Genomic DNA, 18,857 nt, shown 5'->3' on the forward strand with positions numbered 1-18,857 from the left:
CATAATCAATCCTGATAATTTCTATCCAATCAGATGCTTTTCATAGAGAAGCAGCGAAGACACACCGCGCATGCACAGCCAAAACGCGGGGCTTGTCTATGACAGCATGAGACGATTAAGTGGTTTGAAAAAGGATCCAAAAGGAGGAAGTGGTTCTAGTGGTTCCTTGACATCCAATAAAGACATGTTTTCAGCAAAATGTAACGGTTTAAATTGTCTGCGGAACGGATTGTGTCTGTTGATTAAAGCCACCACATTAAGAAGTATTGGTTTTGGTGCTTAGATTGTACAATTTGAATACCATATCCAGTCATCCACCCATTAGGAAATGGATCGGCATACTGATGTTAGATTCTGTATTGCTAAGTACCACCAAGTCCCTATTTGTGCACAAAAAGACAAACAGCAGGGCTAAAATATCCACTGACCACTTTATGAACAGCAAATATTTATTATGATTCACACAGATATCTAGCATTTTCTCAATAAGCATGACCTAATCATGCATTTGTATTGGCTAATTGCCACAAAGGAGGGGCGCCAAGCATTTATCCAATCTTCCTCACCATTTCTGTCACCTCCGCCCTGTATGCCGTGCAGGAGATAGTGTTACCCCCACAGTGCATTTGAGGCCTAATTTTTATACACTAAGTAAGACACTAGCCACTGGCGAGTAAAAATTTAACCCTGGCAAATACAAATGCACTGCTGTTGAGTGTGGCATACATCTTCAAGGCTTACAGTGGCAAGTACATTTTAAGGCCTGGCTAGTAGTGTAGGATTTGAAATTATAAGTCCTGCTACCAGTACATCAGGGGTTAAAATGAGCTACAACCACTTATCCATAGAGACCATTTACTGATCCAAACCAGTAATTGTGTCTAGCTATATAGTATTAACTGTAAGTTTAGTTTTTGCTAATATTTTGTCACCTACCAATAATTGCAATTGTTGTCTCTATTACAAGTTACTACTCTGCTGCGTATCAATGCATTATAAAGTCTCTTGACTGCTGACCCAAATACCAAACCCGTTACCCCCAATAACGACATGACACCTGATTGTTGGGTAAGGGCAACGGCCACAGCTTTATTAAACTTTAACACAGCCAGCATTTCCACCTGTCAGCTGTCGGGGTGACTACCCAACAGACAGATACTCCAAGTCTTTATCCAGAGTTCGTACAGCCTGCCTTCGGCCATCAGCCCTAGCAGGCTGCGACTCCCCAAATCCTTTCCGTGCATTACGTGCGCTGGCCAGGAACTCCGCCACCGCGATGCCGGCCCTCTGTAGACGGAACAATAAGTTATTGATATATTCTGCGTGCCATCTACAGGACCTTCTGATAATACGCACACAGCAAACAGCGCTGCCTATCACTTTTATAAATTTTAAATAAATTGGCCATAAAAAGTGATTTGGATTTGGAACGATTCAAAGTGCTATCCACAGTCCGAAATTCCTCACTATCACAATTTGAAGATGCTTTGACATCGTAAGACACTTTCCACCATACCCACCTTAATAAGCTGCCGTAGTTCTGATACTAAAAGTATCTCTAACATTCTTGTGACATTTGCTTTAACAAATCTTTCTCATTATTTTCTCATTTTGCAGGGAAAAGTTTCACCCTGACCATCACCGTGTTCTCCAGCCCACCACAAGTGGCCACATATCACCGAGCCATTAAAATTACCGTGGATGGACCTCGAGAGCCGAGACGTAAGTAGCACTTTAGCCACCAAATTCTAAGGGATATCATCAACTGTCCAATGTATTCCAGTATGTCCGGCATGTCAAACAATATCTTCTGCTACTAGATGTATTCATTCAGTCACAGTCTAAGGCAACGCTACATTATTTAATTATCTTTGTAAGATCATACATTGCTATGTTAATAATCGTGTTTATCTGTCCTGTGATGTAAAGATTTGGATTTACCAGGCGCAAATATAGCTTGGAGGAAAGAGGAGACAAGGGGGATATGATAGAAACATTTAAATACATAAAGGGAATCAACACAGTAAAGGAGGAGACTATATTTAAAAGAAGAAAAACTACCACAACAAGAGGACATAGTCTTAAATTAGAGGGACAAAGGTTTAAAAATAATATCAGGAAGTATTACTTTACTGAGAGGGTAGTGGATGCATGGAATAGCCTTCCAGCTGAAGTGGTAGAGGTTAACACAGTAAAGGAGTTTAAGCATGCGTGGGATAGGCATAAGGCTATCCTAACTATAAGATAAGGCCAGGGACTAATGAAAGTATTTAGAAAATTGGGCAGACTAGATGGGCCGAATGGTTCTTATCTGCCGTCACTTACTATGTTTCTATGAAATGGTTTGCACAGAGCAGGAAGGAAGTTTCATAGTTATAAAGTGCAAGCTAATTTCTTTAGTAAATCCACAAGCTCGGCTATTAAAGAGTCAGTTCTTTTTCTAGCCCTAAAATCAAATCACCGTACCCAATTTAGTGCCATTCTCACCCATTTCAGGCAACCTGTATCCCAACAAGGAGAAGACACATTGAGCCCAAATACATGTCTTCTTTGCCCTGTTTACGGCCCAGATAAAAAAAAAACTAATAATCACTATTTAGTAGATATACCACTATTTAATTATGCATTTTATCATTAAAGGTATATCTAAAAAGCACGTGCAAAAGCTGCAGAGCCTTTGCAAGTCCTCCCCAATGCAGCTCAATGAGAAGTCTTTGTAAGACAGATGCTCTGAGTAATTTTCTGCCTCTTGAGTTTAACTACACTGAGCTAACCAAACCAGGAAGTAACAGGATTGATTGTCTGAATGGCAGCAAGAGGGGTGTGGCAAAGTTCATTTATACAAATACAAATTTCTATTAAAATCTGCACTTTTTGTGAAAAAAAAATGAAAAACAGGGGGACACACTCTTCACACATAAAGCATTTCATCAAACTCAAGGACCTTAGGTGTTTGGAGTGTTCCTTTAACACCCATTAAAATTGCTCATTTTAGATCAAAATGGCAGATCCCAAAAATATCTACAAATAATTTTTTGTTAGCTAAACCATTTAAGCCTAAAATTTGCAATTCCCTCCCCAGGCCTTTACAATTCCTTACTTAGTGAATAAACCCTATTTTTCTTTTTAAGTGTTAACATTACCTCTTTCCCTTTCCCGTGAATACTTTACCAGCTCTGCGAGTCACAACCTGTAACTTGCACAGCCTGGCTAATAAAGACTTAGCTCGGACTTTGTTAAATCCGATGTGGCAACTCCGACCGACGCCAGTTTTGACACCACTAACATTGGCAAAATATAGATTTAATAAGTGTCTCCACACATTCAAAGGGAATATTGAGGCCAACACAAGTCACCTTGTTCTAGCACTTTCTCAGATCTTTTCCTGCCTCTCCCCATGTTTAAGGCCTTCTGACCACAGGACCACAGGATAAAATAAGAAACAGGAGCTGACAAGACGAATAAAGCAGTAACAAAAATATTGTGGTTACAGACGCATGCTTGCCGCAGCCACGACAAGTTTCAAGCTTTGTACTTTCCACCTTATGTTACTGTATAATTTACAAAATCAGGAATTCTGTAATATAGTACCGCACGCTGGCAGTAGGAATGTAATCCGCTGGGGCACGCGTTTTTATGCCAGACAGCCAAAAAAGATTCTTTTGTCCTTTTATATCTTTGATACATTTGGAGGGGGCTGTGAGTTATGAAGAAGCAAAGGATGAATGACTCGCTGTCCCCAGGGCAGAATCTACATCTTTCACATGTACGTTTTTTTGTGAAACAGATGTAGTTAAGGTCCGTTAGTCTTTTGGAGGCTGCATTCTATTTTTATATTACCACGGGCAATAATTGACTTCCTTTGCTTTAGAAGAAAAAAATATATATATATCCCAGAATCCTACTGTGAGATTGCGCTTGTGAATTTTCTTAAATATATACACATAAAGACATTTGTGTGCATTATTTATAGATTTTTTTTTTTGTTTTTTTGTTTTTTTGTAAAGCGGAGATTGATGAGTGGAGTAATTCTATACAGCCCAGTCACATATGTGTTAGCAATTTCCTTCAGAAGACAGAAAAGACACATTAAAAGCTCTCCCTGTCTCCTGCCTACTTAATATTCCCGGTATATGTTAGAATTGCTTAATTTTTCAAATTCTTTACAAAAAAACTTCCCCTGCAGCACTTCCACTAGCTGCTATACACATGGGTAATTACTGTATTTATCTGACGTTCGGTTTCGAAGGAAAAAAAGTTACAATGACAAAGTGCAGAGTAATGTATCGAGTAATCCTAAAAAATAAAACAATCTAAAATGATGCCATAATCCATCGTGGACATTCGTTGGAATAATACAGTGGAACCTCGGAACTCGAACTGAATCCATTCCAGAAGGCTGTTCGAGTTCCGATTTGTTAGAGAACCGAATCAACATTTCCCATAAGAATGAATGTAAATTTGATTAATCCATTCCAGACTCCCCAAATTACAGCATTTTAACACATTTTACAGTTTAAGAATACTTTATATGCATAAAATCATATAGGAAAATAACAATAAACACAATGTACAGTAAATTAAATAAAAATGTAACTTCACTTTACCTGTAATGATGAGACTTGATGGCGTAAGTGGGAAGGAGAAGAGATATTATTGTTTAAATGGGGATAGGTAACTGCTCTTCTGGCACTTAAATGTATCTAATTGAACATGTTTGTAGCATGATTTGTTCAGGTACCGAGGATCGTTCGCGTAACGAGACATTTTTGTTCGACTTTAGAATTGTTCGAGAACAGGACTGTTCGAGTTCCGAGGTTCCACTGTATTAGAGCTTCAAAGATTAAGTAGGGAGAATCGATTAGTGGTTGAAGTACCATTGCTTCCCAAAAGAAGTGCAAAAAGAATTTTAAAAAAATATACGAATCCAACTCAGCACATTGTGTAGCAGGTATAAAAGGGCCTCAAACACATACATAGATTTTTCATTTCAACCTCAATTTTTTTCACTCTCTTTTTCAGTTTTTATTTTAAGTACATTTTATTTATGAATCTTTAATTTGCTGTATAATATATAGGCTGCATTTATCAAAAGCAGCTACTGTCCAAGCGTTGGTTTGGCTTTGCTGCGTAAGATCCATTTAAACCACAAAGTACACTGCCTGGTTTCCATTTTCCAGAAAAATGCTATTTTTGACATTTTGAATATATTTTATTTCCCGAGGCATGCCCAGCCAAACATATGGTGAAAACATTAGGGAACGCGTACCAAAAACAGGGATCAATATGGACTGTTAGTGTTTGCTGGTACATGATCTTGTTAAGCACTTTTTTAATTGGGAGGTGGTGGGAGGTGAGGGGGTTAGAATAGAAGGATTTTGAATAGCCTGCTAATATGGAATGTGTTTACAATGTATCAAAATGGCAGGCATTTCTTTAGTTTGGTCTTTTACCATTGGCTAGTGACAAGTTAGCCAAGGCAAGTAGAAAATCACCACTGGTGAGTAAGCCATGGACTCTCCAGTCTAGCTGTGGTGTGTAAGCTTTTCTGTGATTCTTGAGCACAAGGTATGGGCCTAGCGTAGAGGAGTCCATTGACGCATTTTCTGACATGCACCTATCAGACGACAAAAGGTTTCGACCAAAGGGATTAGAGACCCAAAGGGAAATAAAATCTTTCTTAACATCGAAAGTTACATCAATCCTGTAATCCCCCAGACTCCAGTAAAGTAACTCTCTGCTTATTCATTACTGTACAACTTCCGGACATTGCAGCTTCACAATGTTGTTATAAAACACTGATTTGGCAAAAGGCCACGCCATGTTTATCACATATAACCAAAGAATCTTTCGATGTTTTCTACTCCCATGACTTAAGACAGTGGCCCAGCTCTAGCGAGTGACTATCTTGCAGCCGGCTTTGATGTGACTGATTGTGTAAGATTTCAAAGAGAGACTTTTGTACTTTGCATTTACTTCTAAAAGAAATGACACTTTGCATTTTTTTTCCGTTTTGAACATTGTACGAGTTATTGTTTGGATCAATTTCAACAGATTTCCAACATTTGGGCTAAAATACACAAATTGTGACAATAGCAGAATAGTTGCCTTTATAATCACATGTCACTTTTGGATTTACTACAGTTTGGAGTTGAATGATGAAACCTTTTGAAAATCTGTCTATAGACCAATACTATCAATTTTGTTTTAGGAAATCATGAAATCTACAAACTGACCATCCGATTTTTTTTTTTTTTGATTTTTTTTTTAATGGCCTGGCTGTATATGGGATTAATATGCTGCATGATTTTTTATTGGTTTATGGATTCCCTGCCTTCAGCCTATGAATTCAGCATACTGAATGGGCAGCAGTTTTCATGTGCTCACCATCACAATACATAGGTGAATATTTCCAAAAGGACACAGTGGATATGGCATTTATTTTCTAATTTTGTATGTGTAGAGCACCGACATATTCTGTAGCGCTGTACAATTAAATGAATGAGTTAATATGGCCATCGTACATTTAACTCATTCTGAGCCTTACCAAAAACACAAAATTTATGTAGGGAGTTAATGGGCAAGCAGCTGCACTGTGACTCGCATGATACATACTCGAGGAATGATGGTGATGAGGTCATTTCCTGGGCTGTGACTCATTATGAGCAGTACACAGGTAACAGGAGACAGACAGCATTTGCTCTGTGGGTGGCTCAGAGCATGTCTCTCCACCTTAAAGCAATTGCTCTGCAATTAATAAGTATATATTAGTTTAAAAATGAAATGGTAGAGACAAGGACAGAAACACCTTGCTAAGCTTCACTAATCTGCCATTAACTCTCTCGCAATTTAAATTATTTCCTACCTGAGGGCAGTAGAATGTTGGTGTCATTTTTTCCCCTTTTGTAATGAAAGGGTTAAGGTTCTGGCATTTAAAGTAAGGTGAAGGTGAAATGTTTTAAAGGGCAATCACAACGTGTACGTCTTTCGGAAGACCTGGAATAGATATTTTGAGCTAATTGAAAGAAAATTGAGCGAAATTGCCAGAATTAGGGCCGCCGCCTGCCAAACCCACCATGGTTTTGGGGACGCGTATATCCAACCTACACGAAAAGCTTTGCCCCGAAAAAAATGAACAGGCTGTAGGAAGGAATTCATTTAACTAGTTAATGCACTTTGGGATTCTTTTTTGGTTGGTAAAGTGATTTATTATAGCACCAACATTTTCTGCCATGCTTTCCAGTTATAACATGGCGGAATAAGTGCAAGTAACAAATTATAACAACTAGTAACTGGAGACGAGGTGATTGAATTTAATTTACTTAATTTCTGTCCTATCTGAATGCTACGTAATGAAAGGGAGAACTGTGCTGCCAACAGCATGTCATATGGTGGACGATAGATAACCCCACTTAACAATGGACCAAGTGACCCCTCCTGGTTCTGATCAATTGTACATGAGATGTAGTAGTAGACGGCGTTATTTGGCTGTTTTGGAGATTCATTAGCAAAACTCTCGCCTCTTTGTCGTGCTGGTCAGGAGATGTTTGAAGTTTGGTTCTCTTGCAGCTTTTGAGTTAGGGTCCCCATTTGTGATTCAATGTAACAGAGCACACTGTAGTCAGGAGGCACCCTATCTGTGTTAGATATGTATCTCTGGGTGCCTTTTCTCATCAAGAACGTAGTCTCTTTTAATCTTTGCGTCTATTAAAGTAGCAAAAAATAAAACAAACAAAAATGTATGTTGCCTTTTTATTTACTGTTGTCAATGCCCCAAGTATATTCTCCACAATATCAATACGGCAGGGTGGACGGCCAAGCTGTGTGTGCCAAATTTTTTAATATACATTTTTATGTCCAAAAGGGATGGCACCGTACAATATCTAGTGAGTTGGTCAATCGTTCAAATTTTACATTTTGCACTTAGGCCGTTGTCATTATTTACTATTTAGTGAGCAAACCCTAAATGTGTGTAATTTAGTTAAATGCCATTTCTAAATTGGTCTAGTCCTCCAAATGGTTTGCTGGCTTCTCAGTAGCCATCAAATGCATTATCTTTTAATCCCCTTTAATACGGGCGAGGAATGCCTCCGAGCTCTGCAGACACGAGGGGATGGTCTGTGGAAGAAGCACTGGAAGCTTGTCGGTATAATGTAGGGTGATACATTGTTATACGCAATATGTTGTGATATACTGTAGTTATATAGTTCCACTACAATTCACTACTTAGTAAATAAACCCCTATGGATTGGTGACATCATTATATTTGTGGAGAGAGGGTGAGTAGCAGGATTGCGCTATACGAGGATATTATTCTGGTTTAGATGTTCGTGCAGACAGGGTTTACAGCAATAAGGAACTTCTAAGTATCTGGATTGCGTGACAAGTCTATTTTTTGAGTCAGTTAGTGTTGCTTGATTATTCAAGTTTACTAAATGCTTATTCACTGTAAAAGCTAATGAAATGTAATCTGAATTAGTCCAAAATAGGTGATTTGGGAAAAAAACATGTCATAGTCTACTATAGTTACAGCCTGAATTTTGCAATTCACTTTCCAGTCCACCACAACTCACCATATAGTAAAATAAACCTTCATGCCTGCTTCATAGTGTGTCTGCATGGAAAGTACTGACCTGAATAATGCAGCATTCATATGCTACAGTGATCCTGTATCTATGAACTAATAAAGGCAGTTCCTTTGGGTTAATTAAAGGATCACTCCAAGCACAATAGCCACTACAGCATGCTGTAGTGGTTATGGTGCCATGAGTGTGCTGGAGCCTCACAATGTAAGTAGTCAAACTGGCTGCTAATATAGTTACTTACCTGGAGTCCACTGAGTGCTAGTCCCAAGACTCTTTTTTTTTCTTCTTGCTAGAATTTTATTTTGGCTGTTCTGAACTAAGCCCTGCAGTACATAGTACTCCTCGCACCATAACTACTACAATACTCTGTAGTGGTTATGGTGCTTTGAGTGTTCATTTAATTGATTTCCTTCCTACTTAATATAAATGCTTTCCATACACTTACCTGCTGCATGTAGAGCTGATCTATAAAACTAAGTTGAATTTCCAATTCTCCATGTGAGGAAGTTTCTATAGATGGAGGGTAACTCGCCTGTGCGATTATGCTTGGCTAGTGAGCGGATTCATTTTATTTTAAAGGGATAAGCTATTTGTTCTTCTATTGGCAACTAAGTGTCTTGTGCGTTAATAATAATATTAATGCGATTTGGCCAGTGATTGAGCAACCCCCAGCTACCTAAGGCAGGCAGTGGCAAAGCATCATGGGACTTGTTGATAGTCTAGCCCTGTTAAGATGAAAACATTGTCAGTGGATATCTCACATCCCTTCCATCATCAAACAAATATGCATATAGAAAACATTATTAAGAATACTCACAGATCTAATATGACTTCCCATGTAATAATGTAAGAAAGTCAGGGAAATTCCAAATCTCCCAAAATATTCAGGATCAAAGATTGAATTTTAGCTACTGTTTTTTTATTTTTTTTATTAACTGGTGTCAGTCTTAATCTGCCATTACCCTCAGACCTCCAATAATCAGAGAAAGAAAGGAGGCTCGCTGACAAGCCACACAAGTTACCTGTTGGAATGCAACTCCCATCCACCGCACGTCAGGCTGACTGAGGTTGATGGGAGTTGAAGCAGTCTCACAATCTCTAAAAAGCCTACAGGTTCTCCTTTACCTCCCTTACCCTTGCACATGTTTTACATCATTAAAATGCACAACTTCCTTTAGACTGTACTCCCCTGGTCTTGTTTTCCATTGTAAAAATGCCTGTGGTTTCAGTAGTATTTAGGGCCTAGCATCAGTTTTCCTACCGTTCATACACCGGATATCTCTGTCACAACCTTAGCCTGTAAAGCAGCAGTAAAGTTGGCCATTCATGCCAGGATTTCACATGTTTCTGCTACCCACAGTTCCACAGACTGTTCTTCGTAACCTGCTGTATCTATCTGCGCGATCTAGCCGCAAACACTCCAGGCTGACCATACCACTTCCCTATTGAAAGTTAAAGCGGCACTGTCATGCCGAATTCCGTTTTTTTTTTAACCCCCCTGCCGCCTCAACTACATCCAATCGACCCCCTAGTCATCCCCAAATGCCCCTATGCCCCCCACATTACCTATTTTTTATTCTTTATTTTCTGCCCGATCTTTATTCAGGGCACCGCCATCTTTGTGTGGGTAGGTGAAGTCCCTGTGGGACACGTCATCTACCCACACTACACAGACTGTAAGATTCCCGCACATGCCCAGTGAAACACCTGGACATGCGAACGGGAATTTCACCTATTCATTCATTCATCAGACAGACGAATGAATGAATAGAAAAAATCAGACGAACAAACTAACACTGTGTATCAGTGTTAGTTTGTTCGTTCAGTTTATTACAAGGAGGGAGCTACCGGCGTGCAGCTCCCTCCTTGTAATATGTAACTATAGAAGCGGCAGGGAGCAGAGCTCCCCACCACTTCATAAGCCCCCCAGGTCCCCCCCTCACTCTATGGGGGTCAATATGACCCCCATAATAGCACAAGGGAGATTAAAATCTCCCCAATGCCCCTACTCGCTATATCGCGAGTAGGGGCATGTCCACTAAACAGTGAGCAGCCTGTGGCTGCTCACTGTAAAAAAAAAAAAAAAAAAAAAGGTAATAAGGGGGGGACGGGGGGCCTACTGTCCTCCCCCGCCGGCCCCCACCCCTGGACGGCGGGTGGGGGCCATAATGGGAATGAGGGGGGACCTACTGTCCTCCCCTCAGGCCCCCACCCCTGGGCGGCGGGTGGGGGCCATAATAGTAATAAGGGGGGGGGACCTACTGTCCTCCACCCCCCCGGCCCCCACCCCTGGGCGGCGGGTGGGGGCCATAATAGTAATAGGGGGGGGGGACCTACTGTCCTCCACCCCCCGGCCCCCACCCCTGGGCGGCGGGTGGGGGCCATAATAGTAATAAGGGGGGGGGACCTACTGTCCTCCAGCCCCCGGCCCCCACCCCTGGGCGGCGGGTGGGGGCCCTAATGGAAAAAAGGGGGGGGGGGACCTACTGTCCTCCCCCCCGGCCCCCACCCCTGGGCGGCGGGTGGGGGCCATAATAGTAATAAGGGGGGGGGACCTACTGTCCTCCAGCCCCCGGCCCCCACCCCTGGGCGGCGGGTGGGGGCCCTAATGGAAAAAGGGGGGGGGGGACCTACTGTCCTCCCCCCGGCCCCCACCCCTGGGCGGCGGGTGGGGGCCATAATAGTAATAAGGGGGGGGGGGGGGGATCTACTGTCCTTCCCCCCCCCCCGGCCCCCACCCCTGGGCGGCGGGTGGGGGCCATAACGATAATGGGGGGGGACCTACTGTCCTCCCCCCGCCCCCACCCCTGGGCGGCGGGTGGGGGCACTAAGTAAATTCCCCCCCCCCCCCATCAAGGTGACTAGGGGTGCCCAAGCCCCTAGTCACCCACCCCCCACCCAAATAAAAAATGCCCCTACCTACCCCCCTCACCCTAAAAAATAGTGAGGGGGGAATAAAATTGCTAACCTGTAAAGTAAAATTAAACTTACCATTCGACGTCTTCTTTTTTCTAAAATCTTCATTTTTCAGCCCCAAAAAAGGCCAAATAAAAAAACCATCATAGCCGTCGAACTAAAAATAAAATAAAAAACCCGAGCGCAAAAAAAAAAACCCGACGAAAAAGAAAAAACCCGAGCGCACAAAAAAAATAATCCATCTTCACCCATGGAGGGCTCCGCGCAGACTGAGCTCCGCAGGGCGGGGCAAGGCTTATAAAGCCTTGCCCCGCCCTGCAATTAGCCTAAGAACACTCTGATTGGTGGGTTTAAGCCAATCAGAGTGCTCTTTGTCATTTTACAAGCGTGGGGAAGTTCTTTGGAATTTTCCCACGCTTGTAAAATGTCACAGAGCACTGTGATTGGATGGCTTGAAATCCATCCAATCACAGTGCTCTGTGTCATTTTACAAGCGTGGGAAAGTTCTTTGGAATTTTCCCACGCTTGTAAAATGACACAGAGCACTGTGATTGGATGGATTTCAAGCCATCCAATCACAGTGCTCTGTGTCATTTTACAAGCGTGGGAAAGTTCTTTGGAATTTTCCCACGCTTGTAAAATGACACAGAGCACTGTGATTGGATGGCTTTAAATCCATCCAATCACAGTGCTCTGTGTCATTTTACAAGCGTGGGAAAGTTCTTTGGAATTTTCCCACGCTTGTAAAATGACACAGAGCACTGTGATTGGATGGATTTCAAGCCATCCAATCACAGTGCTCTGTGTCATTTTACAAGCGTGGGAAAGTTCCAAAGAACTTTCCCACGCTTGTAAAATGACACAGAGCACTGTGATTGGATGGCTTTCAAGCCATCCAATCACAGTGCTCTGTGTCATTTTACAAGCGTGGGAAAATTCCAAAGAACTTTCCCACGCTTGTAAAATGACAAAGAGCACTCTGATTGGCTTAAACCCACCAATCAGAGTGTTCTTAGGCTAATTGCAGGGCGGGGCAAGGCTTTATAAGCCTTGCCCCGCCCTGCGGAGCTCAGTCTGCGCGGAGCCCTCCATGGGTGAAGATGGATTATTTTTTTGTGCGCTCGGGTTTTTTCTTTTTCGTCGGGTTTTTTTTTTTGCGCTCGGGTTTTTTATTTTATTTTTAGTTCGACGGCTATGATGGTTTTTTATTTGGCCTTTTTTGGGGCTGAAAAATGAAGATTTTAGAAAAAAGAAGACGTCGAATGGTAAGTTTAATTTTACTTTACAGGTTAGCAATTTTATTCCCCCCTCACTATTTTTTAGGGTGAGGGGGGTAGGTAGGGGCATTTTTTATTTGGGTGGGGGGTGGGTGACTAGGGGCTTGGGCACCCCTAGTCACCTTGATGGGGGGGGGGGGGGGAATTTACTTAGTGCCCCCACCCGCCGCCCAGGGGTGGGGGCGGGGGGAGGACAGTAGGTCCCCCCCCCCATTATCGTTATGGCCCCCACCCGCCGCCCAGGGGTGGGGGCCGGGGGGGAGGACAGTAGGTCCCCCCCCCTTTTTTCCATTAGGGCCCCCACCCGCCGCCCAGGGGTGGGGGCCGGGGGCTGGAGGACAGTAGGTCCCCCCCCCCTTATTACTATTATGGCCCCCACCCGCCGCCCAGGGGTGGGGGCCGGGGGGGGGAGGACAGTAGGTCCCCCCCCCCCCTATTACTATTATGGCCCCCACCCGCCGCCCAGGGGTGGGGGCCGGGGGGTGGAGGACAGTAGGTCCCCCCCCCCTTATTACTATTATGGCCCCCACCCGCCGCCCAGGGGTGGGGGCCGGGGGGGGAGGACAGTAGGTCCCCCCCCCCTTTATTACTATTATGGCCCCCACCCGCCGGCCAGGGGTGGGGGCCGGGGGGGAGGACAGTAGGCCCCCCCCCACTTATTACTATTATGGCCCCCACCCGCCGGCCAGGGGTGGGGGCCGGGGGGGGGGACAGTAGGTCCCCCCCCCCCTACTACTATTATGGCCCCCACCCGCCGCCCAGGGGTGGGGGCCGGGGGGGAGGACAGTAGGTCCCCCCCCCCTCATTATCTTTATGGCCCCCACCCACCGCTCAGGGGTGGGGGCCGGGACAATAGGTCTCCCTCCCTTATTTTACTTTACGGCCCCCACCCGTCATTTAGGGGTGGGGGGCAATATTTTTTTTATTTTTTTTCTACAGTGAGCAGCCACAGGCTGCTCACTGCTTACTAGACATGCCCCTACTCGCGGTATAGCGAGTAGGGGCATATTATTTACAAATACCAAGTCATTTTTACTTGGTGTTAGTAAATTTGGCTGAAAGACCAATTTAGGTCTTTCAGCCTTTTAGTAGATAGCTCCCTGATACCGTGGGAATTAGGGAGTTATCTACTAAGCGGCTGCAAGATGCAGCCACAGCAATGAATAGGATCGGAGTTTCATTCATTTGAATGAAATTCCGATCCGAACAAAGTACCGAATTGCATCCTAACACCAATGGAGAAACGGTACTCATTCTGTTAGGATGCAATTCGGCAGTTTTGCCGGCGTTCTGTCTAAGTGACAGGACTTTCGGCAATACTGACAGGAAGTATTGTGGGAACTGGGAGGAAAGCTAGGGATCATGGGAAAATTGCTCTGACCAGCGGAAATGAAGCACACTTTGCTCCTCCGCTGGTCAGAGCTGGTCAAGCGGAGGAATCCCATAAGACAAAGAGTCCCTACTTTGTCTTATGGTTTTAAAGAAAACTAAAGAAGACAGGAAGAAAAGAATAACAGATCCTGAGAGAGGGGGAGAAGAGGAAGAGATTGAGGAAAGGTAAGTTCGGCATGACAGTGCCGCTTTAATACTGCTTGATTCATTTCGTGCTACAATCGCAGAGCCAAAGAAAACAGTCCGCAGAATAACTTGCTTGTATGTCGTTTGGAACGCTCTCCGAGGCGCTGGTTTCATAATGCCATACAGTAGCTTACTATATCTCTCCCCAGCTGCAGGGAAAATCTAGCAGGCTTAAGTGTTGCAAGACAGGGGCTCGGCAACAGCACTTGAAATGTATGATCTGTCACGAAAAGAGTGGATTTCTTCTTGCAAATGCCGAGGTCCCACACAGGGCAGCGACTGTTAAATATAGAGAGAAAGGTGCAAAGCATTTTTTATATAAATATTTTTTTTTTTTATATTTTGCTACATGTTTTTAAGGATGTGGGAACTCGGGTAACGGGGGGTGCAAACACCAAATGCAGTCTTTCCTTCGGAAACAACTGACGTCTACACTGCAGAGACAGAGAAAAAAAAGCTTATTTTTCTTAAAAACAAATATAACTATAGTTAATTCTTATATTTGTATGATGAGAAGTCATAAGATGGAGTCGTTTTATGAGTCCATAAACTGCAAATTAACGGGAATAATCATCAAAGTGTAAATGGTTGGGAATTCAAAGGGAATGGATTTAACATTTTCAGCCAAATTGACATATTTTGTAAAACACATTTCTGGCCAACTTTGTTTTCGGTTCTGTCGATTTGCCCTAAAATTTGAATTCACTTTGTCTTCCCAGAAACACAAAGGGTGGTGTGGAAACCTTTATAAGATAATTCATAAAGAGAATTACAGAACCGTGATTGGCACCAAATTGCGAAGGGTTCAATGTTGCATGCTATATGTCACTATTTTTAATGAGTGGATAATTACAGTAGGTTACAGCCTGGAGATTGCGACTGGGCTCAATATTATGCTACTACTAGCCTTTCATAAGATAAACTTTACACTGTAATTTATTTTCAAACTTATTTTGTATTGTCATAAATCAATCTGCTAGATTCAGTTTAATATAGACAAGAGTTATTTTGATATCGTCCGTTAGTGACTTGGAAGTCCTGGCACGAATAAGGTGTCTGATGTGATGGGGCTCGGTGGTGCTGATGAGATTCCTCTGTGCATATGTCTAATGTTGTCGAGAGAGTTTTAAAGTGTTTTGTTTTTGATTTGGTTCTTTTTTCCCCCTCCACATTGTACATATTTCTCCGTTGTTGAGAAAAGAGTAGCGTATAGGGATTGCCAATTCCTTTAAGGTCTCATGTATCTTTAAATGTTCTGCTTTCAAGCCAAATGATAACTTGTAGAAGGTGCTGTGATGAAGAGCCCTGTGGCTATTATTGTGTTTGCAGAAATAGGTGGGTAGATATGGTCTACTTGCAGTGAGTGGGTCTTGATATTTTGCGGGGGTGCTGTGTTCTGCACTCAACTGGGATCCTGGGAGCGCATAATATTCAAGGCTTCAGGTCTACACTGAATTCTGCACCGCACAGCCAAGATGGCTCCGGCCTGGTCAATGCTGTCCTGACCCCGGACCTATGGGGGATTCTCCCCGACCAATTGTCTATGTTGAAGCAGTGTTCAGAGGTTTGGGCAGGTGATATAGAGCCTTCATAGAACGGTTCGGTGCGGAACAATCAAGCTTGTGTCTGCTTCACTTGACCCCTCACCCAGGAATCAACACTCTAATTTTCATTGTATCTTTGTGATATTTTTTATTTTTTAAATAAAAGATCATCTCATAGTCTGCGTTTGATGCTAATGACTTGGTGGTGGAGAATCCTCCCATCACAAGACCAATCTGTAGTGAAAGAAAAGTTTGCTTTAGTTTAGTTTCTCCGCTACATGACTTCATTTTGGGGAGGGGGATGCCCTAAAATATCTTTGACAGCCCCTGAAAGCTCCTTGGTACTGTAAATAGGCAAATGAGGAATTTTAGGGGCCAGTGAGAGTACTTTTGAGTCCGGGGCCTAGCCTACTCTACGATTTCATCCTAGCTATACTCCTGCATCCGAAAGATGTTGCAACTAGCTGGTTGTAATACGGCATGATGATTATACCCAGACGTTTGATTTGGGGAAAAAAATCTTGAAACCTTTGTTACCAATTACTGTATCAGCCGTGCAGTTACGGCAGAATACGCTCGTTTCAAGACCTGTGATCTTCCTGAGTTTACAGGCGCCCATTGTTGGCAGCAAGGTTAATTATGCATTCAAATGCACACACCATTTAAAGTGTTGAAAGACCTAGACTCATGTTGACATCTATATTTGCCCTTTACTTTTTCCTCTTTGGGTGTAACCTTGATACATTGATATAGAACTTTTTTTTTTTTTTTGCATCGCCTACTTGTTCCGCTCTGCTGCATCTGTGTAGGATTCAAACTATTATCTCACAAACAGTGTCCAAATGGTAGCCTTTCCCTATCGGCTCTGCTTTTGCAGGAATAAGCAAAGCTATTAACTATTTGCACTTTTTTTAAGGGGTGTGTGTCTCATCGTTACAAAATATAAAAGAAAACTTTAATTTATTATTAGCCACTGGAATCTCTGTAAGGCCTACTATTATAGTAGTAATGAGTTCCATTTAGGTGAATACTGGCTTAAAGTAACACTATAATGTCAGGAATACAAATATGATGATAGGTCGTCATCCCCCCTCTCTTTAGAGAATAATGGTATAAAACTTACCTATTCCCCCACGCCACGCCATCTCGCCACAGCTGTCCCCGCCATCATGGCTGAGATGATTAATCTTGATGATCTCAGCCAATCCAATAGGAAAGCATTGGAAGGCTATAGCGGATGCGCAGCAAAACGCAGCTCTGCACCAATCAGCATCTCCCCATTGAGATACATTGAATCAATATATCTCTTTTGGGAACATTCAGAGCCCCCATACAGAGCGTGGAGACTTTGAACATCAGTGCTGCACACAGTGCAGCACTGCCCCAGGAAGCACCCTATTGACCATCTGAGTGACTGCAACTACAGATGTTCCTAGGCAGCAATGTAAATACTGTGTTTACAGTGTTTTGGGGAGCAAAATAGTCACTAATAACTTAGTATCTTTAAAGCTCAGTACTGCCATCTCTCACATCTGCACACTGGTTTTATTTCATGGCTGAACAGAGCTGATGGCTTGATGTGTAAGATGTGATGTCATCACAAGGAAATGTAGGTGGAGTTATGACATCACTGTAGTGGACAATGCATAACAAGTGGCCATGTTAAACACGCGTTATATTTTTATCTATATTTCTCCGCTATAAGAAGTGAACAGTGTGCTCTCCTAGGTTGCACCCTGCTTATTAAATTCTTTAAATGTTTTTCACCATCATACTTGCGTGGCCCTAAAAAATGGGGGGGGGGGGGGGTGAGGGGGGAGGAGGGAGACAGATGAGATTAATAATAATAACAAAAAAAGGGTTTAAGGTTGGAATACAATATGTCTTTGCTACAGCATAATATCTTTAAAAAGAGTTAATATTTGCAATTAATATTAACACTGAAACAGGAAGCGCTGCCAAAACGTTTTTGCATGGTTCATTTTTCGAATACGATGTCCCAGCCAGGTGGAAATGGGCCAAGAGCAATGTAGATGCATCTTAAAGTTTATACAGTAATCTGTTTATTGTATTCTTAACAAAACACATTCCTTTAAAAAAGGATCAAGAATAAGGTCACCATTTTTTTTTTATTATGGTGTTTAACCCCTTATGGACCAAACTTCTGGAATAAAATGGAATCATGACATGTCACACATGTCATGTGTCCTTAAGGGGTTAGGGGGAAAAAATTGTCAGTTTTAAAAAAAAAAGTAATTCTTTCTCAGCCATGCTCTTAAAACCACAGATGTTTAATGTTTGAATAAACTCTCAGTATCTAATTAGGTCATTGAGCGGTTTATTATTTAAATGATTACTAATAACATGTATAGAATTCTATCGCTAAAGAAATTTGAAAAAAGCTTACACATTTCAAGATAAAAGAGAATCAAACCCTATAAGATAATGATGTATTTATACTGTATGTATTGCCTAAGACCAAGTGAAGACACACAGAATGTCTCATCCTGTATGAAAGAGGAAGTCTGCTTAATTTAGACATCACCCGATTTAAATGCTTAAGAAAGCCTAAGGAAATATGTGATCTGTAGATACACACGCTTGCACATGCACACATATATGTATATTACATGATCTGCCCATTACATCACTGAACAGGTTAGCTTTTAAATATCGTCATGCACCATATGGCGGACACTGTGTCATGAAAGGGCCGCTAGAAAGCATAATGACAGACCCCCAACCTGGCTGAGATTAGCAGGAGTTGCACTCCAGGCCCGCAGCTGGTATTTATTATACACGTTATTATGAAGTATTTTCTGAGTCCCTATTCTGAGTTCTGCTATACAGGAATGACCAGGCCTGGCCTTGACTGGTTAGGAAAGAGTTCTAGTGCCTCCAATATACACGTCAAAGCATGTTGTCGAATAAACTTATACGCCGTAGTTTTTGTGTAT

At 42.5% G+C, this 18,857-nt stretch overlaps 1 protein-coding gene across 2 annotated transcripts in view; it reads left to right on the forward strand.

Annotated features, from left to right (window-relative positions):
* RUNX1 (RUNX family transcription factor 1) overlaps positions 1 to 18,857 on the forward strand; it is an 88,769-nt gene that overhangs the window by 29,468 nt on the left and 40,444 nt on the right. For both annotated transcript variants that reach the window (XM_063447473.1, XM_063447482.1), the window contains exon 3: positions 1,618 to 1,722. In XM_063447473.1, the coding sequence (XP_063303543.1) occupies positions 1,618 to 1,722 (105 nt within the window). The remainder of the gene's footprint in view (positions 1 to 1,617; positions 1,723 to 18,857) is intronic.

The sequence above is a fragment of the Pelobates fuscus genome, chromosome 1, assembly GCF_036172605.1.
Source record: "Pelobates fuscus isolate aPelFus1 chromosome 1, aPelFus1.pri, whole genome shotgun sequence".
Taxonomy (NCBI): Eukaryota; Metazoa; Chordata; class Amphibia; order Anura; family Pelobatidae; genus Pelobates; species Pelobates fuscus.